Source organism: Typopeltis vanoorti, chromosome 6 (assembly GCF_054136105.1).
Source record: "Typopeltis vanoorti isolate ZY-2024b chromosome 6, IOZ_Tvanoo_1.0, whole genome shotgun sequence".
Classification (NCBI taxonomy): domain Eukaryota; kingdom Metazoa; phylum Arthropoda; class Arachnida; order Uropygi; family Thelyphonidae; genus Typopeltis; species Typopeltis vanoorti.
Window position 1 is genome coordinate 157,537,518 of NC_143554.1, and position 20,219 is coordinate 157,557,736.

Genomic DNA, 20,219 nt, shown 5'->3' on the forward strand with positions numbered 1-20,219 from the left:
AAAACACTGACCAGGCATGCAGTCAGGAATACATATCCATATTTGAAGTAGAAAAAGCCATCAAAGGCTTGAAATGTGGAAAGGCAGCAGGAGTAGATGATATTCGACCAGAAATACTGAAGTATGGTGGTATAAGAGTCTTACAGTGGTACTGCATAGTTCAGAAAGCCTGGACAGAGGGACGAATTCCCGATGATTGGAGTAGAGCTCTCATAGTACCCATATATAAAAAGGGAAATAAAACTGAATGTGAGAATTACAGAGGTATTTCCCTACTGAGTGTTCCTGGCAAGATCTATGCAAGTATACTTGAGAAACGGTTGAGAAGAATTGTGGAAGAAAAGCTTGGTGAAGAACAAGCTGGATTCAGGCCAAATAGAGTGTGTCAGGATCAGATCTTCACTTTACGACAAATAGTCGAGAAAGCATGGGAATATAAAAAATATCTGTATTTAAGTTTTGTCGATTTGGAAAAGGCATATAACAAGGTGCCAAGAGAGAAGCTATTCAATACACTGCAGTTATATGGTGTCAATGGGACATTATATCAGCAATACTTAGTCTTTATTTGAGTTGTAAGTCAGCAGTTAGAATTGAAGGAAGTACAGGAAGATGGTTTAATGTTGAATCTGGTGTGAGACAAGGATGTATATTAGCCCCTCTGTTATTCATTATCTATATGGATCACATTATGAAGGAAAGTGGTATCAAAATTGGAGATGTTAATGTCAGCTCTTGGGTTTATGTGGATGATGTTATACGTCTAAATAAATCCGCTACAAGTCTGCAAGATTCTCTGACTAAATTGAATAGCTGTTGTAATAGATGTAGTATGAAGGTCAGCAATAAAAACACAAAGACAATGAAAATAGGCAGAATCATTGAAAATGTCAACTGTGTTGTGAAAGGAGAACCTGTGGAACAAGTAAAACATTTCAGCTATTTAGACACGATTTTTACTGATGATGGTAAATTAAATATAGAAATAGACAACAGAATCAGCAAAGCTGGTATTGTGGAAAGTCATCATCATCATCAAATTCCTGCCATCTACCCTCAAGGGGTGTACAGGATATGATAGTACTACATGAAAAAAATTATATCATTATTAATTTCCTATCTACAATTTTCCTCCAAATCAGTCTGTTACTTGTCAAGACTCCAACATTATCAGATCTTATATTTCTATTGTCTAAAGCACTTTGTACCATATCAATCCACCTATATCTTGGTCTTTCTCTGGGTCGTTTTGCTGCCAACCTGGCAGAGAACACTTGTTTTGCTAATCTTTCCTCGCCCATTCTGTTTAAGTGACCATACCACCTGAGATTAGCTCTGCTAACGCATTCCTGGATGCTGACAATGTTAAGTTCTTTCCTAATATTGTCGTTTTTAATATGATATTGCCATTGATGCCATATGTTCACGCCTATAATCTTTCTCAGGAGTCTCATATCTGTGTTCTCTAGTCTTTGGTCAAGTGTTTTACTTCTGACCCAGCTCTCAGATCCATAAGTTAAAACTGGTTTGAACACTGTCTTGTACACAGCTAATTTAGTGTTCCGACTAATTTCTCTCTAATTCCATATGAGTTTATTCAATTGACTTCCCACCATACCAGCTTTGCTGATTCTGTTGTCTATTTCTATATTTAATTTACCATCTTCAGTAAAAATCATGCCTAAATAGCTGAAATGTTTTACTTGTTCCACAGGTTCTCCATTCACAACAAAGTTGACATTTTCAATGATTCTACCTATTTTCATTGTCTTTGTCTTTTTATTGCTGACCTTCATACCATATCTATTACAACAGCTATTCAATTTAGTCAGAGAGTCTTGCAGACTTGTCGCAGATTTATTTAGAAGTATAACATAATCCGCATAAAGCAAAGAGCTGACATTAACATCTCCAATTTTGATATCATGTTTAATACCACTTTCCTTCATAATGTGATCCATATAGATAATGAATAACAGAGGGGATAATGTACATCCTTGTCTCACACCAGATTTAACATTAAACCATCTTCCTGTACTTCCTTCAATTCTATCTGCTGACTTACAACTCAAATAAAGAGTAAGTATTGCTTGATATAATGCCCCATTGACACCATATAACTGCAGCGTATTGAATAGCTTCTCTCTTGGCACCTTGTCATATGCCTTTTCCAGATCGACAAGACTTAAATACAGATCTTTGTTATATTCCCATGCTTTCTCGACTATTTGTCGTAAAGTGAAGATCTGATCCTGACAGCCTCTATTTGGCCTGAATCCAGCTTGTTCTTCACCAAGCTTTTCTTCCACAATTCTTCTCAACCGTTTCTCAAGTATACTTGCATAGATCTTGCCAGGAACACTCAGTAGGGAAATACCTCTGTAATTCTCACATGCAGTTTTATTTCCCTTTTTATATATGGGTACTATGAGAGCTCTACTCCAATCATTGGGAATTCGTCCCTCTGTCCAGGCTTTCTGAACTATGCAGTGCAGCCACTGTAAGACTCTTATACCACCATACTTTAGCATTTCTGGTCGAATATCATCTACTCCTGCTGCCTTTCCACATTTCAAGCCTTTGATGGCTTTTTCTACTTCTAGTATGGATATGTATTCCGACTGCATGCCTGGTCAGTGTTTTTTACCACTGTGCTGTCATCACTGCTTGTTTCATTTAGCAGTTTTTCAAAGTAATTACTCCATACTTCAAGGATATCTTTTTCTCCCGTTTTCATGTCACCTTTATCATCTCTAATTCCTTATACAGCACTCTTTCCTCCATTCTTAAGTTTCTTCAACAACCTTCAGAATATTTTGCCACCTTCTTGATATTTATTTTCTATATTCTTGCCAAATTCTTGGTGGGAAGTCAATTGAATAAATTCATATGGAATAAGAGAGAAATTAGTCGGAACACTAAATTAGCTGTATACAAGACAGTGTTCAAACCAGTTTTAACTTATGGGTCTGAGAGCTGGGTCAGAAGTAAAACACTTGACCAAAGACTAGAGACCACAGATATGAGAGTCCTGAGAAAGATTATAGGCATGAAAAGATGGCATCAATGGCAATATCATATTAAAAACGATTATAGTAGGAAAGAACTTGACATTGTCAGCATCCAGGAATGCGTTAGCAGAGCTAATCTCAGGTGGTATGGTCACTTAAACAGAATGGGTGAGGAATGATTAGCAAAACAAGTGTTCTCTGCCAGGTTGGCAGCAAAACGACCCAGAGGAAGACCAAGATATAGGTGGATTGATACGGTGCAATGTGCCTTAAACGATAGAAATATAAGATCTGATAATGTTGGAGTCTTGACAAGTAACAGACTGATTTGGAGGAAAATTGTAGATATGAAATTAATAATGATGTAAATTTTTCATGTAGTACTCTCATATCCTGTACACCCCTTGAGGGTACATAGCAAGAATTTGATGATGATGATGATCTATTTCCAACTTGTTTTATTGTTTAATAAAAAAATTACTGTAGTATTTTGTCGCAATATACTGCGACTTAGTACGGTCTCTGGTCTCTGGCCCTATTTTATACGTGTAGAACACAGGACATGTATGAGGCACATGCACTAGCGATCGTGTTTGTTTACCATGTGCAGTGCTTATCTTGGGGCCAGTTTAGTCTGCCCAGTCACTGTGTTGGCACGTATGTACATACGCACGATTCTTTGATCGTGAAGCACGTGCACTCGCAATTGTGTTTGTTTACCGGACACAACTCTTATCTTGGGGACAGTTTAGTCTGGCCCAGTCACTGTGTTGGCATGTATATACCTAGTGCGCGATTCTTTGATTGTGAAGCAATTGCACTAACGAGCGTGTTTGTTTACTGGGCACACAGTGCTTATTTTGGGGCCTGTTTAGTCTGGCCCAATCACTGCATATGTACGTTGTATGTAAATAACGTGCGATTCTTTCATTGTCTTATTATTTATTCTCGTTGTTGATCTGTTTAATTATTGTTGTCGTTTTTTGTTATAATTTATTTTAAAGTTTAAATTTTTATTACATCCATAAACAGTATATTTTAACTATGAACAAAATCGATAGTTTATTAGAAAAACGTATCTCGTTATTAAGTCTAGAAGAAAAATTGGAAATCAAAAGACGGCACATACCAACCCAGAGATGCGCGTATTACCCAACAATATGGTAAAAAAACAAGAATATTTTATGTAACCTGGTTTGACAAGAAATCATGGCTTAGTGTGAGTGATGAAAAAAAATCTTTATTCTGTTTTTATTGTGTTTTGTTTGGTGGCGAGAGCTTGTGGACACTCAGTGGCTGTAAAGACCTAAAACATCTTTCCAAGCAAATACCAAAACACGAATCCAGTAAAATTCATATAGACAATGTGGTGCAATTTCAAATGTTCGGTAAAATGAACATCTTATCTTCCATTGATACTGAATATTGTCTTAATATAAAGAAACATAATGAATTAGTTGACAAAAATAGACATACTTTATTGAGGACCATAGACTGTATAGAATTTTGTGGTGTACACGAACTGCCGTTAAGAGGACATGACGAAACCATCGATTTGAACAATCGAGGAGTGTTTTTAGATATGGTTTCATACACAGCTACACATTAGATAGTGTTTTAAACGATCATCTTGAAAATTCAAAAGTAGCAAAAAATACTTCAAAAACCAACCAAAATGACATTTTAGATTGCACGTATAAAGTGTATATAAAAGAAATTAAAAGTGAAATTGATAAGGCGAGTTTTGTTTTCTTGTAAGCAGACGAGACAACCGCTGTATCTTGTCGTTCGCAGTTTGTAATTATTTTGCGTTACCTAAAAGATTCTCAACCAGTTGAAAGGTTTCTAGTGTTTATTGATGTTCTTGATAGGACTGCTACAGGACTTACAAATGTGTTAAAAGAAGAACTGAAATCATTTAATCCCAACAAAATATTGATCGCACAGGCCTGTGATGGTACAGCAATAATGAGTGGATCACGAAATGGAGTACAGAGTTTAATGAAAGAAGTTTACCGTAATGCCCATTATGTGCACTGTTATGCATCAGCTGAATTTAATTAAAAAAAAAGTCTGTTAATCAAATAAGTGAATAAGAACATTTTTTTCTACTTTAAGTGGATTTGGCGTGTTCTTCACATCCTCTCCAAAGCGAAATTACTTGCTTTGCGAAATTAGTCAAACACAAGTACCAGGAGTTTGTGACACGGGATGGAATTTTTGTTCCAAGATAGTGAATTGTATAAAAGAGAATAAAATAGAGCTTCTGGAACGTTGTAACAAAATCATAAACGAAGAAGGATGGGATGACAAAAACGTGTGGGAATCGGTTGCATTCAAAAATTCGTTGCAAGATTTTGAGTTCAACTTCTTTTTATCTTTTTTTTATTCAATTTTAAAACATGTCGATGTACTTTACAAAATATTGCAATCTAATAAAACCAACAATATCACTATCAAAGAAGCATTCAATAAATTTGAATCATCCATTAATCTCGTACGGAATTGTATCGCCGATTTTATTCCTGCATCAGTTCCAGACGATTGCGAGGAATTACCTAAAAAAAGAATTAAAAGACACAAAAGACAGATCAATTACTGATAGAAGATGCTAAACAAGCCTCTGACAAAATAATTAGTGAAATTAGTGACAGATTCAGCAGCTTCAAAATATTGAAATCATTTTTTATTGTAGCTCCTAAAAATTTCAATTTCAATAGAAAACATTTTCCTATGGAACACATAATAAACATTAAAAGAAATTATCCTATGCTAAGTGAAGACAAGTTGATATCAGAATTAACTGTTATCTATGAAAATACTATTTTTAGTGATATACCCAACATCAATGCCTTGTCATGATTTATACAAGACAATAAACTGGTCGATACCTTTTCCGAAGTGTCAGTATTGATTGAAATTGTTTTAGTGACACCTGTCTCCACAACTGATGCCGAACATTGTTTTAGCATTCTAAAACATATTAAAACACTTTTAAGAAATTCGACAGGCCAAGATCAGTTGAATGCTCTAGCCATTCCATCTATTCATAAGGATTACTTACAAGAAATTCAACAGTTTAATCATTAAGAAATCGAAAAATTTACTCATATGAAACAAAGAAGAGCATAATATTTATATAAATAAATAATAATTGTGTGAATATCGGTAAATGAAAATTATAAAATCTATATGCTACGTGGGGGTGCTTAAGGGTCAAAGCTGTATAACTGAGAGGAGACCTCCACATAGCCTTTAAAGGAATGCAGAGAACCGACCAGGGCTTCTGACCAAATGTCCAATCCTCACCTTCTCTTGGTGCACCCTGTTGGGTATCTACCTGGATCAGATAGCATGGGAATATAACAAAGACCTGTATTTAAGCTTTGTCGATCTGGAAAAGGCATATGACAAGGTACCAAGAGAGAAGCTATTCAATACTCTACAGTTATATGGTGTCAATGGGCATTATATCAAGCAATACTTACTCTTTATTTGAGTTGTAAGTCAGCAGTTAGAATTGAAGGAAGTACAGGAAGATGGTTTAATGTTAAATCTGGTGTGAGACAAGGATGTACATTATCCATTATCTATATGGATCACATTATGAAGGAAAGTGATATTAAACCTGATATCAGAATTGGAGATGTTAATGTCAGCTCTTTTCTTTATGCGGATGATGTTATACTTCTAAATAAATCCGCTACAAGTTTGCAAGATTCCTTGACTAAATTGAATAACTGTTGTAATAGATATGGTATGAAGGTCAGCAATAAAAAGAGAAAGACAATGAAAATAGGTAGAATTGTTGAAATTGTCAACTGCATTGTGAACGGAGAACTTGTGGAACAAGTAAAACATTTCAGCTACTTAGGCACAATTTTTAGTGAAGATGGTAAATTAAATATGGAAATAGAAAACAGAATCATCAAAGCTGGTATGGTAGGAAGTCAATTGAATAAATTCATATGGAATAAGAGAGAAATTAGTCGGAACTCTAAATTAGCTGTATACAAGACAGTGTTTGAACCAGTTTTAACTTATAGATCTGAGAGCTGGGTCAGAAGTAAAACACTTGACCAAAGACTAGAGACCACAGATATGAGAGTCCTGATAAAGATTGGAGGCATGAACAGATTGAATCAATAGTAATATATCATATAAAAAAACGAGGATATTAGGAAAGAACTTGACATTGTCAGCATCCAGGAATGCGTTAGCAGAGCTAATCTCAGGTGGTATGGTCACTTAAACAGTGAGTAAAGATTAGCAAAACAAGTGTTCTCTGCCAGGTTGGCAGGAAAACGACCCAGAGGAAGACCAAGATATAGGTGGATTGATACAGTAATATTGAAAGAGCAGCAACAGAAACAAAGGCTAAATTTTTTTGCCAATGGGCTTGAGCCATGCAATCACCCATTTGTTGACGAGGGACTACAGTGAGCTCTTTTACTGTCTCACCCTAGTACAATAGGGACTGATGACATCCATTATGAAATGATAAAACTACCATCACCTTCTGTGGATCTCCTTTTCTTAGTATACAATAGAATACTTGCAGAGGAATAGTTTCTGAATTTTTGGCAAGTGAATTGTAATTGGAGCCTCCGTAGCTCAGTTTGTATAGACGAAGCCCTTTGGTTGGAAAGACCGAGATTTGATTCCCGTCTATGATATGAGGAACCTTTATCTGGTCTCTTTCAACTAAAAGTGAGTTAGCCGGTCTCATACGGAGGTAGAGGGTTTTTTCACAAGGAAACTCAGGTTTTTCATCCCTCAGAACAGGCAAATGGATTACATGACTATAATCCATGAACACACACGGATAACAGTCATGAATACTTATGACAATATGTGGAAGAGATAGGGTCCTCACCACATGTCATGGTTAACTACGAGCATAGTTAACCATGAATAACATCATAGTAGTCAACCTCCTAGATAGGAGACGGCACATGAATGGATGGCAATTGTAATTGCTATCCCAAAACCAGGAAAGGATCCAACACAATCAAATAATTATTAACCTATTGCTTTGATCAGCTGTCTTTGTAAGATATTAGAAAAATGGTTAACCACCAGAGATTTCTAAACATCTCTGGTGTTTAGAAAGCAACAGTCTTCTCTCCAATACACAATGTGACTGTCGTAGGCATTGTTCATTTTTAGACCATTTGGTCTGTTTAGAAACTTGTATAGGAGTGCATTATTGAAGCAAAAACATCTAGTTTCAGTGTTCTTTGAAATGGGGAAAAAAGCTTATGACACAGTCTGGAGGGCATATTAAAAGACGAAAATATAGTTCTCAGCTGATAACTTCCTGTATTTATTAAAAATTTTGTTCAGGCGAACTTTCCAAGTCAGAGTGGGAAATATACCATCTCAGCCATATCATCAAAAATAGGTGTTGTCCAAGGGTCTGTCTTAAGTGTGACACTTTTTGCTATCAAAGTTAACTCACTCACTGAACAGCTTCCTCCCACTGTAGACAATGCTCTATATTTTCATCACAATTTACTGTTGCTCTCATAATATGAGGGTAATTGAAAGGGAACTTCAGCAAGCAATTGATCATGCTTCTCTATAGGAGAAGTAATGGGTTCTGATTTTCAACAGAAAAAAGTGTCTGTGTACACTTCTGTAAAAAAATGCATTCTTCACCCAGTTCCTGAATTAAGAATGGGATGAATTGGTTAAAAACAGAATGGGCGAAGGAAGATTAGCAAAACAAGTATTCTCTGCCAGGTTGGCAGCAAATCGACCCAGAGGAAGACCAAGATATAGGTGGATTGATACAGTACAAAGTGCCTTAGACGATAGAAATATAAGATCTGATAATGTTAGAGTCTTGACAAGTAACAGACTGATTTGGAGGAAAATTGTAGATAGGAAGTTAGTAATGATGTAAATTTTTCATGTACACCCCTTGAGGATACCTGTCAGGAATTTGATGATATGCTACGCGAAAAGTTTTGTGCATCTGACTAGAAATACCGATGGTTCTCCTTCTTTGATACAGAAATAACTTTAAGGTATTTCTTTCTTAATTTTTTAAAAATATTTTTGTCTTAACCTGTATTTTATATTTTTTCTGGATTTATCAGTAGTTCTTATTTAATTTATTATTTTTGTGTTTTGTCTGTATCTTTATTTTTTTTTTTTAGTGTTTGTCTTTCTTGAAAACCTATTATGTTTTGATCATGTCACTATATGTGTAGTACATAATATGTACTACATGTTATGTTTACTTTGTAAAAAATAAAATTTATGATTTTTCTTGGACTTTTATGTGTTTATATTTATGGGTTCTATTAGTCAATCTTAATTAAACAATTTTAACTTTTTAAAAATTTACTTTCTCTAAAGTTTCGACATTGATTTATAAAATAAATAATAGAAATAATAACTTTTTTTTTTTACTAAACGAAACTTGAAAAATGAAAACTCTAAAATATTTTGCAGGGCAGCCAGCTGGAGTCGAACCATCATCTTTGGATTTCCGGTCTACTGCTCTAGTCCATTGAGCTATGCCTGTAACTGCAAATCTTACGAGTTTTCGTGTTATTAATACTTTGAGCCGTATATGTTACGTCCTAACAATTTAAAAAAATTAATAGTTCAATGCATCAGTGGATTCTGACTAAACACAAAACCCACTTTTGCACAGGCATTTGGTTTCTGCAATATGTGTATTCATATTAACATTTGCCATGGAAATATTTATAGAATACACATATTGCAGAAACCAAATGCCTGTGCAAAAGTGGGTGGAGTGAGTTGGTAATTGCTGTTCTATTTAGGACATGAATTAGTTATTACTAACACCATGTTCCAACATAAAAATGGGCACAGGTTTACATGGAGAGAAAATGCAAGAGATAAGAAAAGTCTCATTGATTATGTTATTGGTATTAGTGAGGTTTTCCCATTGGTTCAGGACCGGAGAGCATACAGAGGATTTATTATTATTACAGGCGACTCCAGGGAGTCCTTAAACTCATCAAGGGAGGCCCTAAACATCATGTCCACACAACTATACGACATTCTCACAGCATCTATCATACCTTGCCTTGAACTCACTCACCGTCATAGCACCCATAACAGACTCTGGCAGCTTATTCCACTCATTTACCACTCTAAAAGTAAAGAACCCATCTTTAACACCCTTGCTAACCACACTCTTGCCCAGCTTCCAGAGGTGTCCCCTAGTTCTCACACCACCAGTCCTGATCTCAAAAATATCCTCTGAATTAATCCTATAGAAACCCTTTAGCAATTTGAATATCTCAATCATATCCCCCCCCTTTTCCACCTATCAACTAATTTCTGCACCCCACAGATCTTCAACCTGTTCTCATAATGTTCATTCCATAGACTTGTTATCATCTTGGTCACTCGCCTCTGGATCCTCTCCACCTCCTCCCCATCAAGAAGAAACCTAGGTGACCAAATCTGGGCACAGTAGTCGATTTGAGGTCTTATCAATCCTCAGTACAGAGCTACAATAACTTGCTTGTCTCTGCTTGTTAAAGTATTTTTCAACAACCAAGTGAGTTGATGAGCTGATTTAGCCACTTTTGCAATGTGCACCCTAAACTTCATCTCTCTATCCACCAACACTCCCAAATCACTGGTCTTATCAATCTCCTGGATTACAGTTCCACCAATGTAGTAAACTGCTGCTAATCTTTTCACCCCAAAATGCATAACCTTACATTTTGTCACATTAAATTGACATCCATTCTCCTTAGTCCAGAACTCCAGTCTATCCAAGTTGTCCTGCAAGATTTTGACATCTTCTGCATTCACTATTGCCCTACCCAACTTCGCATCATCAGAAAACAAATGAACTGTTCCTCTTAGATCCTTCGTTATATCGTTAATGAACAAATTAAACAGCAGTGGTCCAAGAACAGAACCCTGCGGCACACCACTAGTCACAGGCCATCTTTTGGACTCTACTCCTGAATAAACTACTCTCTGATATCTCTCCATCAACCACCCACCTATCCATCTCACTAACCCTATATCCATTCCCATATGTTGTAGTTTACAGATTAGAATTCCATGCGGTATCATGTCAAATGCCTTAGCCAGATCCAGCAGTATCACTGTAAACCCATTTCCCTTATCCAGTTCAGCCGTCACTGTGTTATAAAACATGAGCAAGTTACTGAGGCATGATCTACCCTTCACAAAGCCATGCTGTCCTCCGTACAGTATCTCATTTTCATCAATCCATTCCTGTATTTTTCCCTTGACTACTTTCTCCAAGACCTTGACAATGACTCCTGATATGCTGATCGGTTGGTAATTTGCAACAGTAGTCTTGGATCATCCTTTATGCAGTGGAACTATTTTCCCCTCTTTCCACACCTTCGGGACTAAACCAGACCCGAGACTCAGATTAAACAACATGGTCAAGGGCACTGATAATTCTTTAGCCGCTTCACGTAAGACTCGTGCCAGTATACCATCCAATCCCACAGATGTATTCACATTAAGGTTCTGTAATAGACTATTCACCTCCACTTCATTCATCACAATTCCCGTATAAACTAATGGTTCCCTCATTTTTTCAATGTCACCATCTGGATGATATACTCTTGCAAAGTGCTTGCTCGGTAATTCCACTATATTGACTGATTCAGTGCCCTCCATACCATCGTCATTCCTTAAAATCATTCTGCCGTGTAAAGTTTTTTTTTTCTTGCAGCATACTGAAAGAACTGTTTGGGATTCTCTTTAGCTTGCATAGCTAGTTTCCTTTCATAATCTGCTTTTGCTTTTTTAACATACTCGTTACCCTTCTGGCCTGTGCTTTATACCGTTCGTGGGCCTGCAGGTCACCTTTCTCTTTAAATTCCCTCCACAGTTGTTTCTTTTTTTGCAGCTCAAGCTTAATGGTGTTATTCATTCATTTAACCCCCTACTTGTTTTACTATTCGGACCCTAGGTATACAGTCAGCCATAACCCTCTGTAAATGCTCCTTGACCACTTCCCATTCTCTATCGACATCCAGCCCTTGCAGTTTTACATGCCATGGCACTGAACCAATCAATCTCCTAAGCCTGTCATACTTGCCAGCATGGTAATTCCACATATATCCTGTCTTAATCAAAAATTCCACACCTTTAGCCACCTTCCAGGTCAAGACCTTATGATCGCTCTAACCAGTAGGTGGCAACATTGTCATATTCGTTACAGTCAAATTCTCAGATGCTATTACCAGGTCAAGCACTCTTAAACCCCCCCTAGTATTTTCAATTACATGTTGTCTCAGGTAGTTGTCCCTTAATAATTGAATATAATCCAGTTCCTTCCTCACATGTGTCCTCTGCTCTTTCCAATCAATGTTACCATAGTTGAAATCCCCCATAATAATTACCCTCCTTCCACTCATTGCTTCTATTTGCTTATGCATACTATCTCCACCATCTATTCCATCACCTGGTCTATAGCAGCACCCAACTGTATATTTTGTTCTGCCAGTCTCAATCTCACACCAAATAGCCTCAAATGAGCTCTTTTCACTATCCTGCAATACAACTTCAAGTCTCCATGGCTGCAGTTCATCAGCTATCATCAATAACACTCCTTCCCCACATTTTATTCTCTCTGTCTCTCCTAAACACATTATAACCTACACATTCTCTCCCACTAACTATATCATCTTTCATCAGCCATGTTTCACTAATGCCAATAACCTGTGGCCAGGAAGAGCCAATCAAGGCCAAAAATTCTTCCTTCTTGTTCCTAATACTTGTGGCATTAGCATACATGAAATGCAGAGGGTCCTTTGTCCTACCCCTATCTTGATGCGTTATTCTAACTATCCCATTCCGATTTCTTGTCCTCAGTACTGGCTTGGGTACATTATATACATTCTTACACTCAACTGTCTCACTGATGTCCGCATTCCACTCCCCCCCCCTTGATAGTTCTAGTTTCCCTGGTTCTGCACATCCATTTTCACTTCATTCAGCAACACTTTTCCCAGTCTTCGCACACCAAATCCATTCAAATGCAGGCCATCCATCTTGTATAAATTCTTTCGCCCATCAAACTCATTCCACATGTCCACGAATTCCACACCACACTGTCTGCATAACCTGCGCATAAAGTCATTTGCGATTATAGCCCTCCTCCTAAACTCCTCTCTGTCGTACCGCGGCAACATACTCACCATCCTAACTCTGTCACTCTTTTCTTTTGCTACCTTTAACAATACTTTCAAGTCCTCTCTCATAAAAAAATTTATCTTCTTTCAATTCATTCGTACTCGCCACAACTCTCAATTCTTTCACCCTCTGTTTTTGTGCTCTAATACTCTCATTTGAAATAGAAAGTGATCACTATGTAGTTTTGAGCAGGATAAAATTGAATTTTCAATGGGAGATTATATAAGAAAGTTTTAAAACAAAGTTGAGCAGCTTTTAGAGGTGAACTGTAGACTAAAATACACAAACATCATTCAAGAAAAAATGAAAGAGGTTAAAAACACGAACCCCAACCTTGGAGATTAATTGGAATCTTGAAAACATTAATTAATTCAGCCAGAGAAACATTGTGAGGTTGTCTGCAAGGATAGAAAAAGCACAACTCCTTGGTAGACTCAGGATATAGAGCAGTTGAGGAAAAGAAGAAAGCATATTGAAAGTTCCTGGCAAGTAAGTCAGCTTGTGTTCTTAGAGAATACAGAGAAAAATGCCAGAAAGCAAAGCTAGCTAAAAAAGTCATTGGAAGACTTTGGTAAGAACATAGAAAATAAATATCTGAAAGATGACAAAATATTCTGGTGACTAAAAAGCTTAAAAATGGAAGACAGAGTACTGAGGAATCAGATGATAAAGGTGACATGAAAAACTGAAGATAAAGATATTTTAGATATCTGGAGTAACTACTTTAAAAGATTGCTAAATAAAACAAGCAATGTCAGCAGGGTAGTAGAAAATGCTCAACAGGAATACAGTCAGGAATACATATCCATAATTGAAGTAGAAAAAGTCATAAAAAAAACTAAAAATGTTGAAAGGTAGCTGGATTTAGATGACTATTTATTTGACTAATGCTCAAATATATAGGAATAAAAGTTTTACAGTAGCCTGGTTAGATGGTTGAATTCCAGATGATTGGAGTTGAATTCTCATAGTATCCATATATAAAAAGGGAAATAAAACTATGTGAGAATTAGAGATATTTCCCTATTGAGTTTCCCTGGTAAGATTAATGCAAGTGTACTTGAGAAATGGCTGAGATAAATTTTGTATGTACGGGAAGCTTGGGGAAGAGCAAGCTGGATTCAGGCGAAACAGAGCTTGTCAGGATCAATTTTCACTTTAAGGCAAATAGTTGAGAAATCTTGGGAATATAAGGATTTGTATTATTATTTTTTTTTTTTTAACATGATATCAAACTCATTGTGGGAGGTACACACTATCATACATAAAGCTCATCCAATTGTGCCTTAAACTGATTCAATTTGTCTACATTCACAACACACTCAGGCAGTGCATTCCGCTGACCAAGCACTCTCCGTGCAAAGAACTTTTTCTGCTCTCACCTTTATACAGTTTTGCATTAAGTTTCATAGATCTGGAAAAGGCATATGTAAAGCTCTTAAAAAAAAAAGACAGTTATATGGTGTAAATGGAACATTATATCTTGCAATACATAATCTCTATTTGAGCTATAAATCAGCAGTTAAAATGGAAGGAGGTACAGCAAGAAGGTTTGATGTTAAATCAGGTGTGCAAGATTCCCTGACTAAATTGAATAACTGTTGTAATAAATTTGGTATGAAAATCAGCAATAAAAAGACAAAGATAATGAAAATAGGCAGATATATTGAAAACATCAACTGTATCATGAATGGAAAACCTATAGAACAAGTAAAACATTTCAGCTATTTTGGCACCAATTTTTCTGTAGATGGGAAATTAAAAATGGAAATAGACAACAGAATTAATAAGGCAGTCAGCTGAATAAATTTATATGGAATAAGAAAGAAATTAGCCAAAACACTAAATTAGCTCTATACAAGATAGTGTTCAAACCAGTTTTAACTTCTGAGAGCTGAGTTAGAAATAAAACACTTGATCAAAGACTGGAGACCACAGATATGAGAGTTCTGAGAAAGATGAGTAGAGTGAAGATGGCAATGGCAGTATCGTATTTAAATGAGGATATTAGGACATTGTTTGCAGTTACTTCTCTAATTCTGCTCGAGTTTGTTCCAGTAGCTGTCTTTTCAGTTCATGTTGTTTTCTGATAAAAAAAAATTAAAAAAAAAGAAAATGGAGTGCAGCCTTGTCAGCATTTGATAATGCTTTGCCATCATAATTGTGTATGTTTTAAGTCAATATAGAATACAGTTAAGTTGACCTAGTCCAAATTGCCAACCCATCTCCATTCAGTATCTGGACACATGCCTTCTAATTCTAATGAAGTGCAACATAAGAGGTGAGTATTGGACCTTGGTTCAGTAGCCCTCGACAAAAGTCTTCACTTTTCTTACAGGCTGTGTAAGGAATTTAATACAGTATGTTACACAGACATGGAAGTTTCAAATCTGAAATAGATAACTGTGAGGAGACCCAGTTTTGTCTGTATAACATATTGTTAAAAGTTTTTTTTTTTTCACTTGTATTATAAATTAAAGATGCCAAGAAATTATGCTCTTGGTTTCATCCTTTATTCAAGTGTAAGCATACAAAGTTTGCACATGAAGTAACTGCGCTACTTGTATATAGAGGCTAATGACTTCACATCAATTGCCGTAGTATTCCATAATGCAAGGCACATATCCTTATGGACATGTATAGTACTATGCATTATGGGAAGGGTCACAACCCAGACCCAAGAGATACCAAGATTGAAGTAATGCAGAAATCATATTTCCCATATACAAGTCAGAGGGTGTCACACCTTATTACTAAAATACTCTGAATTTTTTCCACTTGGTTATACTGTAAATTAAAGATGCCAAGAAATCATATTCTTGGTTTCATCCTTTATCAAGCATAAGCAAAGTTTATGCGTGAAATAACTATAGTATATAAAGGACTGGTCCTTTATATACTATATTATACATATGTGTCTAGCATCATAGGCTTCTAAGGCAATTGATGTGAAGTCATTAGCCTCTGTATATATACACGTAGCCCAATTGTGAAGTTACTTCATGTGTAAACTTTGTTTGCTTACGCTTAGATAAAGGATGAAACGAAGAATATAATTTCTTGGCATCTTTAATTTATTCTGTTTAACATAGTTTATTAAATTTAATGGATGCAATTCATCAAAACTAAAATTTATTAATAACGAACAGATCATTTCTCTAGTTTCATGCTGGCATCGTCAGAACCATAAACAGTTAATGTAATACTTTTTTAATCTTATGAATTCACATTTCAATGGAATTGGCATCTTCGCTCATAATTAATTGTAATATTTATGTTAATTGTTTACCTTGCCCAGTGTTCTGATGATTATACTATTGTGATTAGAGAAATATTAGTTGTTAGTTTATGAATAAACTTTAATTTATTCCTGCTGTGTCTTATTGGTTAAATTTAATACACTATACTAGTCTCTTGATTTTGTTGGATTATCATGATATCTGGTGTATACGTTGTAGATGCCTTTCATTATGGATATTACTTTCAAAAAGTTATTTTACTTTTAGATTATATTAACCACTCTAATTACAATGAAGACAGCAACAAATGTAAAGTTTTGTGCATTATTAAAGTGATCTATATTTCATTATTGTTTCAATTGAATATTTAATTTGTTTTTATTGTTTTTAGTTATAATTGAAGCCCAGAAGTGTCTTTGCAACTTGATATATAATAGTTCATCAGTTCAGAGAATTTGTAGGTATGTTGTGTATTTTACTTATGTTTTGAAGTTTGTGTATGTGTCATTTGTCTGATATATCACACATCCTTGATTTATCAACAATATTAAGATTGATTCTGTTCCTGTTTCTCTAAATAGTAGGATGTGATATTTTATCGAGAATGGAGGGATTGCTCTGATTATTTAATTGTCTTTTACTTAAAAAAAGTATTCCATTAGCCAAGGAAGTTTTGTATACATACAGTTCAGTTTTCAACTGTGTCATGTATGTGATGAAAATAATATTACACTCTGATCACAAAGATTATTGGTATGAAGCAGCCTGACATGATACTTTATTCACTTTTTGGATATTATGTTCATTGTTCAGTATTTATGTGTTTAATTGTCTTTGAAGTGACCTTAGCAAAGGTGAAGTGGATAAGCTAGTTGGAATGATTTTAGCAGCTGCTGCTTCTTTCATCTTGATTTAGACTAATTCATAACATTTCTTGTTATGTAATTATGCATAGTGGAAAGAATATTGTAATTGATAATCATAAATTGCAAGCTGAGTGTTAGGTTTCTTCTTATATTCTGTTTACTTCATAACAATCCATTCTTCAAACAGGTTTCCTTCATGAAGTATTCATTGGTTCATGGAGCCAAATAGAGGACTGTTTGGCTTCAAGAATACTCATTAATGTTAGCATACATTCAACATATACATTTTGGAGTAATTATAATTAACTCTAATTATAAATGTATTGTTATCTCATGATCAACTCACTTTTTGTTGTTCATCATCATCATCAACAGTAGTTTTGAACTCTGAAGATTATAATAATAAAATGAAAACTCTTCTTGAAGATTCTATTACCTATAAACCTTTAGACAGAGATCCCATTTGGCATGCTCACAATAAAGCCAATGATCTAATCAAAAAGATACCTAATTGGACTGAAGAACTCAAAAGAACTCTACATTCAAAACACCCATTAGTTCCAAGAATTTATGGCGTACCAAAAATTCATAAGATAGGTATTTCCTTAAGACCAATAGTAGATGGTAGAGACTCTCCGACCTCTGATTTAGCAAAACATCTCGCCAAAATGATTTTACCTCATACAGGAAAAACATCTTCTTTCATCAAGAACAGTACACATTTTATTGAAAAAGTAAGATATTTATATTTATAAGAAGGTCTAAATATTAAGATATTTAGACCTTCAGACATATTAGCAAGTTTGGATGTTATCAGCCTATTTACAAATGTTCTGAAACGAAACTGTGAATCTCCTAGAAGACCTTTTTCCTCCGGACATCGTAGATCTTTATAAACATTGTATAAATAATACTTTTTTCACGTTTCAAGACAAATTTTGAGAACAAACAGGACTGGCTATGGGCTCTTCCCTCTCTCTCCGGCTTTAACTAACCTATTTATGGAAAACTTTGAAAATAATGCTTTAAACAATTATCATCAAAAACCAAAAATATGGTTATGCTATGTCGATGATATATTCATCATATGGCCAGGAACAACAGATGAACTCATTGCTTTCAAAGATTACCTAAATAATTTGCATAATAATATAAAATTTACTTTAGAACAAGAAGAACTTAGAAACTGCCTTTTCTAGACATTCTATTAGAAGTCAATGAAAAGGATAATAAACTTTCTTTCTCGATATATAGAAAACCCACCAACACAGGAAGATTTCTTAATGCGGCCTCACATCCCACCACCCTTTGCAAAAAATAGGTATAATAAAAACCCTAAGGGACAGAGCATATAACATTTCCAACACAGAGAAACGAAGAATTAGAATATCTAACACAGATCTTTCAAAAGAATGGTTATAAAACCAAGACTATCAAAAAAAATCCTCCACACACCTCCTACAAGCATCTCTCAGAAACAAGATTTCAAAAACGCTATCATGCTTCCATATATCAAAAATGTTACAGACAAGATGGCTAAATTGCTTAACAAATATAACATCAAAGTAGCCTTTCTGATGCTGGAAAAAATTTCGAGATTTCTACATCCCTGAAACCTCCTCATCATCCTTTAAAAAAACCAGGTGTTTACAACATTTATTGTTCTTGCGGCATCTGCTAAGTAGGACAGACGGGAAGATCTGGGGAAATTTGCATGAATGAACACCAAAAGGATGTGCAAAACAGAAGAGAACAAAAATCAGGTCTAGCTTTCCATACCACTTCCACTGGCCACAGTGTACTATGGCAGAATACAAAGATGTCGTACATAGAAAAAAACTGTTACATAAGGAAATTTAAAGAAGCTGCAAACATGCTTAAAATACCAACAAAATGCAATAAAAATCAAGGATTAATTCTCCACCAAGTTTGGTCAGCCTTAATAAAAAATATAACTCAGTCAGACCTCGGACATTATGAACGTGAACAACAGAACGTGGCATCATCCAGCATTTTTTAAACCCAGTACTGCTTTGAATCTGCATTCTGATTTTTAATTTTATGAATAGTCAGATGGCTACAACTGTATAGTATGAACTGCTAATCTCTTTTTTGTTGTTTTAACTTTCAATTACCTTTTACCCTTGAAGATGCAAGTCAAACGACTTACGAAACTTGTCGGATCTTTTATTAATTCATTGTGTTTTATATAGCTTATTAAAAAAATGTGGCCCAATTACCAGAATATACCATATAAGCAATTTAATTTTGGGTGAATAATAATGTTTCATAATTATTTGAAATAAAATTTTTTAGGAACAAAAATGCACCTTTTAGTTAAGTGTAATTAGGAAAAGTTAACATATAATAATTCTAAGTTTAATTCAGGTAGATAGAATATATATGTGATTATATAAGTATTGTATTTAATTGCAATTTTAAAAGTTTCTGTACTCACTGATGGCCCTTTTTATGATAAAACAAACATATTACAACATGAAAGTTTCTTTTTTGTCCTGACATTGGTAAACTATAATTATAAAAATTGTCCTGATAAATTTATAATTAAAAATTAGAAATATAAAAGTATATAGTATAGTCCAATATTTATATTTAAAATTTGAGATACATTGTGAGGAAATACATGCTTCTTGCTTTTAGTAGCACTGACATCTAAGATGCAGCTATGAAACTGAATTAATAGTAAGCCAATAAATTGTTAACAAATTGATATCTTTCTTTACTGTTAAATATCATGTTGGAGGCTTAATGGATTTTTTACAACACTCAGAAAGGATTAAAACGGAATTTAATACTTCCTATATTTCGTCTCAGTCATTGAGACATCTTCAAGGATTACAAAAAAGTTAATGTAACATAAACACAAATAATAAACAATACTAAGCCCAACTACGTGGGTG

At 35.0% G+C, this 20,219-nt stretch overlaps 1 protein-coding gene across 1 annotated transcript in view; it reads left to right on the plus strand.

Annotated features, from left to right (window-relative positions):
- ric8a (ric8 guanine nucleotide exchange factor A) overlaps positions 1 to 20,219 on the plus strand; it is a 340,114-nt gene that overhangs the window by 68,464 nt on the left and 251,431 nt on the right. Inside the window, exon 4 of the mRNA XM_090393889.1 lies at positions 16,824 to 16,893. Within this exon, the coding sequence (XP_090250015.1) occupies positions 16,824 to 16,893 (70 nt within the window). The remainder of the gene's footprint in view (positions 1 to 16,823; positions 16,894 to 20,219) is intronic.